At 41.1% G+C, this 10999-nt stretch overlaps 1 protein-coding gene across 1 annotated transcript; it reads left to right on the forward strand.

Moving 5' to 3' along the window:
• Nucleotides 1-5810: 5810 nt before the first annotated feature.
• emp1 (epithelial membrane protein 1) lies at nt 5811-10798 on the forward strand. The gene is made up of 5 exons (XM_030736349.1): nt 5811-5961; nt 7638-7725; nt 8323-8428; nt 9169-9309; nt 9429-10798. Exons 2-5 carry the CDS (start codon nt 7648-7650, stop codon nt 9593-9595), a joined length of 492 nt encoding a protein of 163 aa, XP_030592209.1. The 5' UTR covers nt 5811-5961; nt 7638-7647; the 3' UTR covers nt 9596-10798.
• The last annotated feature ends 201 nt before the right edge of the window (nt 10799-10999 follow it).

Consider the following 10999-nt stretch of genomic DNA (forward strand, 5'->3'; position numbering starts at 1 on the left):
GCTTCATCATTCCCAGGTTAGTTAGCATGTAACAGTGAACCTGAACTCAGCCCGCATATACTGTACATGGAGTCACTTGTTATCAGCACCTGAATGAAATAAGCACTACTGATAATGACTGATGGTTGACACCAAATTAGATCCATAGCTAGGCAGGCTACTGGCTGGCTGCCTCAGCACATGAGTGCCTTAAACACTACTGATAATATGTGACAGACTGTGCTAGCTATAGGCAGTAGCTTCATACTGGCTGGCTAGCTGCCCAGGCACTTCAGTGCCTTTATTTATACTGATATTGTCTAACTGTGGCATGAGCTAAGAAAATGATGTAAGGGCAGCATGGCAGATGTTTACTTTGATTACACAAACATTATGTAGGAGCAGGTCACAGATAATAGGTGTTGATTTATAAATAAGTGGAGATGAATAACTTGAGCTTATTTTATATAATATTATACTGCAGCATATTTCTAACTAACCAGGCAGCTCATTCTCTTTGTCTTGACACTTTCTTTAAAGATGGAACACATTTTAGGGTCAACCTGAAAGAAAGGCAGATGTAAAATGTAAAAGTGAGGTCAGAGGTCAAATGTTACATGATATTGGATGCAAACTATAATGTGATGTATAGAATCCCCATATATCATTCCCTACTTGCCTATAAGTGGTCAATACAAACACTGGCTGTAGGAAATTTAGTTTTAATAAGTAGCTCTGTATAGCATTACTATCACTCTGACCTTCAGATCAATCTATTGACTTTGAAGGAGAGGTCGTAGGTCAAATGTGACCTACCTTGAAGCCCTTGGTGGATGTAAGCCAAATTTGACTGGATTGTTAACATGACCCCACTCTACACACCTACAAAGTTTTATCAGAATTAATTCCAAACGTCTCAACAGACAGACTGACACACACACGCGCACACACACACACACGCACATGCACACACACGCCACCAAAAACTTGGCAGAAGTAAAAAGGAGGCCAGTACTGTGAAATAAAGGGTGTTTGTAAAAGAATGGTTAGGCCATGTTTATCAGGTCTTAGAAAAAAATGAGTCATGAATAAACTGAATTAACACCTTTCTATCACAAGTGTTACTCTGCTGCCCGTTAGGTTCCTAAATGAACAGCATCTTAAATAGGCTTGTCTAGAGGAAGGATATTTTTGTTTTGTTTTAGTTCACTGGAAAATGAAACTGATGACCATCTCACCCTGGACCACCAGAGAGAAGGAGGGTGGTGATGGAAACTGTGTGTGTGTGTGTGTGGGTGTGTGTGTGTGCAGGGTAACTCCCTTAGAAATTGATTAGTTTGGAGTACACTGTGTTCATATTTGCTTTTCTCATATACTCAGCTCATGTAACGCTATGTTTAGAGAGACACGTATGACTGTGCGAGTGGCTCATCCCTTGATTGATGTTCCTGCGAGCTTTTCATCAAAACCAGTCGGGCGACACTGGGAGCAGAGATAAGGGTGATGGTCTCCTTCTGAAATTACGCAGATGCCCCCAGGGCGAATCAAGAGTTTCAGCATCAACATTTCTGCCCCGTTTGTTTGTTCTACCTCCTCCAAAACAGTCGCAGTCACTGTTTTTATAGGAGAGGTTTAGAAATCTCAGGACGGGGTGTGACATATTGTGAGATGGAAAAGGAATGAGTAGAGTGAGACAGCTAACCACAGACAGAGGGCTTTACTATTGTGTAAAGCAGCAGTGACTCGGCTGTGGTCAGGCTCACTCTGTTGGCATGTAGGCACTGCTCCGCTGGCTTTATTTCACACAGCCGTGTTGAAATCCTCCCTCACTGAAACTCCTCACAGACGCCTTCATTAAAGGATTTTGACATTATTCAACCAAAAATAGCGATCCGTGCTGGTGCAGGCCGTGTTTGCCCATCTCCATCAAAGAGGCTCTACTCTGATATTTTTTCCAAACAATTTAACATGCGTCAGGGAGATGAATGATTGGCATTATCGTTGCAACAAACACACAATAAGTAAAAATGCGAGGCTTAGCTTTAGGCCTCAAGGTGAGACAGGTAATCTATGACAGAGAATTCCTGTTGGCAGGTCTCATAACTCATTTTCAGTGATGTGAGATGTCAGAGTGTACCGCAGTTCAGTGCTGTGTGCTCCAGTGAGTGCTGAATAGCAGACCCAGCTCTGCTTTCAGCTCTTTAATGAAGCCAGCAGTGTAAAATAAACTGAACCTGAGCCACCATGAATGAGCCCACGCTGAGAAAGTACCTGATGAAATCAGTGTTCAAAATTGTGCACTCTGTAGATGACACAATATGGCAACTGTTTTTAGGCGATCCTTTATGGCTCTGATTGTTCTGAAATGGCAGCACGACAAAGGGCTGAGTGTTGAGCAAGCCATCCTATTGGTCTCCTTCAGCAGTTATGGAGGCATGTGATTTGTCTGCTTGTGTTTGGATATAAAAAAACGTGTTGTAGCTAAATCCCCCCTCCTCCTCCCCCCCTCCGCTACATACAGTGTTAGACTGCAGTGTGGCCAAACACCCACTAAGTTTTCACTCTGAAAAAATGATAGCTGACTGATGCATGACTCATGGCATTTCCTCTCCCAAAATTACCCCAAGAACTGAAAAAAGGGCCTAATTCTTGCATAACTAATGTGGGAAAAATAAGGCATTCATATTGTTTCTTGCTCAGAAACTCCCAGTGCTTTTCTAATGTGTTATACTGAGATGAAGAGGCTGAAGGGAGTGGCCTATCATGCTGAAAAGAACAAACCTGAGCTTAACTTCACTGCAAGGTGGGGTCGAAACGCCCAGAACAGAAGCAGGTCCAACCACATTCTGTGTTCATAGCTCTCCCCGTTTTTTTGTCGAGCTTCTCTGCTTGTTGTCTACAGCTAATATCACTGGTCTGATTGTGTAGCTGTTTTTTTTTTTAAATTTTGTGGAAATGTAACATTGCACAAATTGTAGGTCTCGGTATGATCACATGCACCATTCTTCCATGCATCCAGGGAGTTTTCGTACAGCTTTTGTTTGTAATTGATTGTTGGCTGATGTATGGCAGATGTTGCACATATTTTGAGGAGATTAGGCAATTCTAAACCTGAAGTGCGCAATTTCAACGGACTGAGATGCTTTCCCATAGGGCGGGACGCGGAACGTTAAGTCACATCATCAAGGTGTGGCATCAGAAATACAGTGTGCTGAAAGAATCAGTGAATGAATGAAAGACTCCTCATTTATCTGAGCCTTCTGTAGTTTTGATTCTTCTCTTGTCATTCTCAAGAAAGATGAGGGACAATAGTTTTTTGTGTGGAAGCTTGTTTGTGCGTGCGTTGTCATTTTATGAGCCGCACAATTAGCCCTGTTACAAACTCGTGCGGGCTCTACCGCCTTTGGTGGTCTGCACTGGCAATTATTTTTGAAGTGTGCTATTATCCTGCTGGCTCATACCCAAGGCTGAGGTAGCCTGATATGATACTGACTCTGCTAAGCCTTTGACTCAGAAATCTCACTGGCCATACTTTAATTCTCAGCAGAAGCAAACAAGTGATCTCAGTCTCCCAGTCCACACCCAGCTTATTTTTGGATGCCTGATCGCTTGTGTTTGTGATGTTTTTCCCCCCACCTTCTTCATATTTTTGCATCCGTTGTTATTTCATTATCCTGCTATTTTTTCAGGAACCTCAAACATATTGCAAACATCATTTGTGCTGTATTGAGATTAAAATTATTTCTCTTGTCTCCTCTTTATATTTAATTAGTTTAAATGATCAGGCCCAGAATGGTCTACCAATTTTAAACCTCCTCTTTAATCTCTCCATACACCCTCACACTTCCTGCAGTTGCCTAGAAACTGAATTCAAACTCTGAAACAGTCTCCACCCCCTTCAGATCTGGAGCAGTTGACATCAGCGTTCTTACTGTAAGTTCACCTGTCACATTGATTTGCCAGTGGTACAGTATTTCAAGCAACAACTCAACAACAATGCAAGATTTTACACAAATATTTTAATAGGCTAAAGTAATAAGATGATGACAAACTTAGCTGTGATGTCAGAAGGGGAACTTGTGACTGAAATTAATATTTATTTTGGTGCCAAGTTAGTTACACTCGTCTTGGTTGCCCCCGTGGAAACAGTGCTGACTGTATACTGTAGATGTTCCATGCTATATGTGTGTGAAGCGTCCACATTGCAACAACATCTGTATTTGTAGTTTTGTCTACTGTCATGTGTTATACACGTGTCAGCATTAGCTCTATCACATATAGGGTATATCACTTATTAAACTTGCACACTAACAGAGGAAAACAGTTACAACAAAGCTTAACAAAGTCAAGTCAAACGTAACTTTGATTTAAATGTCTTCATATTCTGTGAAGCAGACAGCATCTATCCTCACACCATCAACCCAGACCAACATTAATTCATATGTTGCGGCCTGACTGCTTAGTAGAGGCCTGCGACCATGAGGTGCTAATTCTTGTTTGTGCAAACCCGCCTTCCCCTCTTACTGCACCCGAGACTGTAAGGCAAACTCTTTAATCTGTTAAATGTAGTTAAGAGGCTCCAACATCCGTACCCTGCCATGTCTGATTTGCGACAGGTATTCAAATACATTTAAGGCAGTAATGAGGAAGTTAATGATAATATGTGCTGATAAAGGGAATCTGTCATGCTCACTTCCAGCTTTGCATTCTTATTTTTTGACTCAAACTAGGGTAGCTTTTGTGTGAGTCACAGGTAGATTGGTTTCCCATCATAAACAGCATGTGGGTGGGGCTACAGCTGTCACAGCCAGAGCTGTGTACCTGAGATAACCATATTAAGTAGAGCTGTTGTGTATGACATCATACAGAGCCACGTGTAGAAAAAAACGTGTGAAAAGGAGTGTTTTTAAACCTTGATTTAGCCGCACAGTGAAACTCTTGAGGTTAAGTATCTCTTTGACCTAATGTGGTTTTCCAATAGCTCCCAGAGGCATACTCTGAACTCATTTCATATTTAATATGAGCACCCACCGCTGCTACAGTACATATAGCCTGTATGACAGTGAAAATGAGCAAAAGGCTAATAAGTCTCCTTTGTAAGAATCTTCCTCTGACTAATCTGTGTAATCTGCTCAAGAAGCAGATGACTTTGACTCACTGGAGTCATTTGGACTATCTCAATCATCACCAGCAACGGAAGAGTAATGATAAGTAATAAAGGAACTTAGAGCAGTGTGAAATACCGCACTGCCACTCAGAAAATAGAGTGGTAGCTTTTTCACTTAAGCAACAAGTTGAACTCATTTGCCTCCAGCTATTTTTCCCTCGATGGCAAGCACCAACATTCCTTTATCCTGAAACCTTTTTCTCTGTAACAAAAGCAGGAAGAGGCGAATGGCAGTGATTAGAAAGAAAGGATAAATTTGTAGTTGTGTGTGTTTGTGCACTGAAGTTAGGATTGTTTGTATATAATATACACACAATAGTAACAATGCGATTTTGTTTTGCTTGGTTACAGTCTGCTGCCATGGAAGCATGCGTAAAATCACTGGCCAGGGCTCTACTTCTCCCTCCCCACCTAATGTCAGTGAGTCATCTTCTGTCCTCCCAGAGAAAATCACCACTGTCAGCTGAGTGACAAAGACAAAACACACCAAACACAGAGGAAAAAATCTATCTATTTGAGCCTTGGTATGTGTGTAAAGTACATAGAGAAAAGAGAGAGAGACAGAGAGGGTGGGATGACGATTGAAGAGTTGAGTAGGAGGAGGTGGAGGTGGAGACAGGGCAGAAAGAAAAAGAGGCAGAGATTATGTGATCAAATAAGCAAGAGGTTTGTCCTGGGTGTGGACTTAAAAAGAGGGCAGGGTAAAAGTGAGTGGATTTGGTAGATCGTATGTTTGTACATTTGGACAGAGTCTGAAATTAGTGTCTTTGAGAGCAGGAGGAATTAGACTTGAAGAGACAGACGCACACCTAACAGTAAGTCAAAGATTCTGCTTCTGCTTCTTGGATCTGCTCTTTTGCACTTTTCTGTAGGTGTTTCACGATGTTGGAACAGTGTAATCTGAATAGCAGCTGTCTTATAGTTTTGCTTTAGTAATTTTTTCTTCCATTCATAGTTAAGAAAAGCTAATGATAGTAAGGAAAAAGTGTGTGCACAGCCTGTTTAAGGCTTTTCTTTTCTATACAGTTAAAGCAACTTTCCTCACCAGGTTAGGCTGCTTTCCAGTCGTAGTTCCTGCATCATCTGTAGCAAACAGACACTTTTTTTTTAAGAAAGGAGTTTAATTGTGTTTTTTTTTTTTTTTTTTTTACATTCTCAGACCTAGCCTCAAACACATGCAGTCTATTTTGTCCAATGGAAAAAAAATGCAACATCCAGATTAGGGAGGAGGAAAAACAAATCCCTGCAGGAACAGTCAGCATGTCTTCTTCTTGATAGATTTTGGAAGCCAATTTGATCAGAGTGCCCAGAAAGAGTGTTTTAAATGAAAGCATAATTTTTAACTTGTTGTATTTTTTTTTTTTTCCTGCTCAGAGGTTTTTCATTAAAGTTTGTTCCTCTGATAGAGCGTGTCTGTATTTGAGCTCTCAGTGCTTCGGGCTGAAGTGCCACAGAGCCAATGTTTGCTTTCATTGTCTCAGTTTTGGAGGGGATGAAACGTGGGAATTACTTGCAGGGATGTGCCAGTGTGTGCATGTGTGTGAGATCACATGTGTGTGAGCCTGGCCCCAGTCTGTATATGTGCGTGTGAGAGCGAAGGAGCTGGCACGCATGTGAGTGTGTACGAGGGCCCAGCCCACGAACACTCCTTTACCAGTAGAGAGAAGCAGAGCATTCCTGATGTGCCTCTTCCTCTATTCACACCCAGTCCAGCCTCATTGTTAGAAACAGACAGTTCATGTATGAATTAGATTAACAAATATTTGATCTAATTGATATCTCTGGGTGGAGGCCCCTTTCAGAGGGACTAATCAGTCTGGGGAACAGTTTTTAAAACTAGGCTTAAATTTGTTTTTAGTTTTTGGGTTGTTTTTTTTTTTTATGTTGTGTGAGAGTGTACAGCAAAATTCAAACTAAGGGGATCAGGTGTGGACAAGCTAGGTGCAGAGAATAGACTGTAGTCTCTACAGTTATTTTAGGGAGTGGCATGTTCCTCCACTATAATCACCATGCCCCAAGACAAGCCCAAACTCATCTGGCTGTCATGAACTTTCCTCCACAGTTGCCTCTCTATCCCAACAGAATCTGCTTTCTCACGGGTACACCGATTGTGTTTGCTACACAGCTGTCGATCAGCAGCTCTGATTCTGATGTCAACATTACTTCGCAGTCTCGTTTTACTTCGCATGCGTTTTACTGGGAGCGCGTTAGCTGTAAAGCAGAGTAATTAGAAGTTGAGAAGACACGCCCTGAGCGGGTGCCAGGTTTTGGCCTTGCTTTGGCGCTCTAAATGAGTGTGTTCATGAGGATGTGTGCAGGCACACACACTTGGGACTGACATGAAGGGCTTCCTGTACAAAAAAACCCAATAAGTTAGCTGTAGGCCGTACTTGACTGTTCACTCAGATTCCCTCCTAGTCTGTTTGCTTTATTTTATTCATCGTCTCATTCTCGACTGTTAAGTGTTAAAGTCGTGCCTTCCTCTCTCCAGCACAGTCATCATGCTGGTCCTCCTCGCCGCCATCTTCGTTCTTCACATCATATGCATCATCCTTCTCCTGACAGCCACCATTGACAATGTAAGTACAATTATTGTTACTTATACCTAGACTCCTTCCAGCCTCGAGGCCTAATTACCCCAGCATTATTGCTAGGTCCCTCCTTAGTTTCAGGCCGTGTGCATCGCCTGTGATGCATGCTGGATAGCAAAAAGAGTCAAGACTGATGAGGGTGCAGCTGCTCACATCTCACCTCTCTGCTCACCTCTCTTGAGGAATTCATTACTTCTCGGGGCCGAATATTTGACATTTCTGTGCGACAGATGGGACGAGCTCAGTGTCATCACCATGTGCCACTGAGCACACCCACACGTTCCACAAGTATGCTTAAATATGTGAGCTTCTCACCTGCGTTGGGGCCAGTGTGGCATACCTGAGTGAGATTTGTCAAATGCTGCAGTTAAGGAAACTTGTGGATTCCTTCTTCACGTTGTCATCATTTCCCAACCCCTCTAAATACATGGCATAACTCACGGTGGCTCTGGCTGTGCTGCTGTACTGACTACCTGTTTAAACTCTACTCATATCGATTCACCTGTTTTACTTCTGTTAATATTTCTGCAAGCACTGAAAAGAAGTTGACTAATAAAGTTTTTTTGTCTTTGTCTTCCCCATCAGGGCTGGTGGATTGGGGGGTCACTCGTGCAGACTGATATCTGGGCCCGCTGGATTGTTGTAAATAACACATGGCACTCCACTGATCTTCCATCAACCTACCCAGAGAGTAAGAAAACATGCTGCCACAACACTCACTGCCATGTTGATTTTCTAGCACCTTCAAATTTGAAGTTTTTCTGTAAAAGTTTGTTTTTATGTGTAAAATCAAAGATATGTTTAGGTGCAATTAGTAATAGTCATTAACTTCAAGCTATGATGTGTAGCTGATGTGCTGAATTAAGCGGAGCTGTGTGGGCAGTTAGATGAGACAGCAACCAAACACTCTGTGATGGGATTGGGATTTAAATCCTCATAAAGGCATCTCTGTCTCTCATAGAAGATAACTGAGACTGTAGGTTTTCTGGGCCTTTGAAGGCTTTCTGTTATGATTACTATCTGAAGCAGTATTTTAAGATCTCCAGCATACATGTTAATTACAAACCCCTCTATTGCTATATATAGTTGAATTCAGTTACATGCTTATGTAAATCATTCAGGACACAGAGAGTTTTCAGTTACCCAAATTCTTTTTTTGCATTGCAGATGAAGACTATTTCCTGATCCTTTTGTATTGTAATGTATAGTGATTGAATCAGACATACAAAGCATGCTCAGTATGTTTTTACTGTAAAACATTTGGCATGTTTGAACATAATGTTCCTGCCAGTCAGCGTTGCAACTGTCTGACATTTTCAAAGATACAGAGTCACTGCACTGTTTCCAGGGAGTGTCAGTACACTATTAGACCCCCCACGCCCTTTCACACACTGGTATCTTCATTGTTGCTCTCTCTGGCTCCCCCTGCAGGTTACCTTCAAGCAGTGCAGGCCAGCTCAGTGCTAGCTTGTATATTCTCCATCATTGGAATCTTTGTGTTTGTGGCTCAGCTCTTCACCCTCGCCAAGGGACAGAGGTTCACCATCTCTGGTGCCTTTCAGTTCCTTGCCTGTGAGTATTTTTTTCCCTCCCCTTCTTATGTTGGATTCCTTTCTCTGACAGTGTTTCCCTCTCTGTGTGACCTCCACTGATATGTATCTTCACTCGTTTCCATGTTTCTCTCACTTCAGGCCTGTGCATCATGATCGCAGCCTCCATCTACACAGACCGCTTCCACATCAATGAACAAAATCTGGGTAATTATGGCCATTGCTTCATCTTGGCATGGATCTCCTTCGCTCTCACATTCATCTCCTCCATCATTTACTTCGTGCTACGCAAGAAGACTGCAGAGTAGCTCTGGCCAGCCCCAAAAATCTTCAACTGGATCTGCTTTTTCAACCAAAATCTGGCTTTAATTGCAGATGGGTCTGTGTTTACATGTATCTGTTTTGGACATTGGATTTGAGCTGCTAGTGTATATTCAGCAATAGATATAGCAGAGCTGTTGATCCCCCTCAAATACACACTGGTGTTTAACTGAGTATGCTTTCAGATAATCTGGGTTTCAGGCTTTGTGGAGTGCTATGGTAATTTCTGCAGACTCAGTCAATCACAGTTGTATTTGGGTGTATTTCCAGCCCAGAGTGGGGCTGGATTTATTGAGGGCATCTAAAAATAAAGAATTTTTTTTGTTTTGTTTTTAACTACATAAAAAGGCCTTAATGTTTATGAGATGCTATCATAAATTAAGACCGAAAAACGTCCCTGCATTATAACAGAAAGCAGGTTGAAGAGTAAAATCTGTGGTCTTTTTTTCTCTTGTAATGTACATTTACATATAGATAGGATTATTAGAATAAAAAGGGGTGAGCTTTATTATATAGATTGTTTTGATGTTAGTTTTTATTTTTTTAATTTTACATATTTGCCTTTCTTTTACTTCATAAACTGTGCCATTAAACAAACAGTGTGACTAAAACCTCATGCCATCAACCACAAGCAAACCTGGGCCTGCTTGAAGCCTTAAAGCGCTTTAAAATATCTGTTTACGTCACATACTGCAGATTTCTGATAAATATAATGAGACTATACAAAGATATAAAGTAGAAAGGCAATAGTGTAATGTAGTTGAGGTTGTGTTGTAATTATTTGTGATTGAAGACACCAAATCAAGCTAAATCATACAGATACCTAACAGTTTAATGGCTGTCAGCCGGCCCAGAAATAATTACATTTTAATGGTAAAATATTAGAGGTTATAGATTTCAGTTACATTCTCATAGGGTGTATGAACGTTGCCATTTTACTTAACTCAAAGAATCAAATGTCTTTTGTGGTCGTGAATGTAATCACATTCTTTTCTAATCACAGATGAACCGTTTCCACACTGTGTGACAGAACGGCAACTAGCTTGACTCTTGATGTATGAGATGTAATGTGTAAATATGATTTGTTTCCCATAATGCCCTGTGTGCTTTTGTTTATTTTTGCTACCTTTATATGTCATGATGAATGAAGATGACTTTTACAATATTAAAACGTGATTTTCAATCAGTTATTGGAGGCGTTGTTTCCTCTCCAGTTTCTTAATCAGGTAGACTTTTTTTTTTAATTATTATTCTTGCCTCACAAAGTGAAGGCCAACCATATTTGATATAAATTATGTAGATAATGATTTCTGTATTATGCTCAGTTAAAAAAATATCCCTTAAATAACAGATGTTATTTTATAATCCTTTTCCAGAACAGCTGGGATGCT

Source organism: Archocentrus centrarchus, chromosome 8, assembly GCF_007364275.1.
Source record: "Archocentrus centrarchus isolate MPI-CPG fArcCen1 chromosome 8, fArcCen1, whole genome shotgun sequence".
NCBI classification, from domain to species: domain Eukaryota; kingdom Metazoa; phylum Chordata; class Actinopteri; order Cichliformes; family Cichlidae; genus Archocentrus; species Archocentrus centrarchus.

Bases quoted from the DNA above. Each gene is read 5' to 3' on its own strand.
- emp1 (XM_030736349.1), top strand. From the start codon at position 7,648: ATGCTGGTCCTCCTCGCCGCCATCTTCGTTCTTCACATCATATGCATC. The intron at 7,726-8,322 runs GTAAGTACAATT...CTTCCCCATCAG, and splicing joins TGACAGCCACCATTGACAAT to GGCTGGTGGATTGGGGGGTC. The intron at 9,310-9,428 runs GTGAGTATTTTT...CTCTCACTTCAG, and splicing joins TGCCTTTCAGTTCCTTGCCT to GCCTGTGCATCATGATCGCA.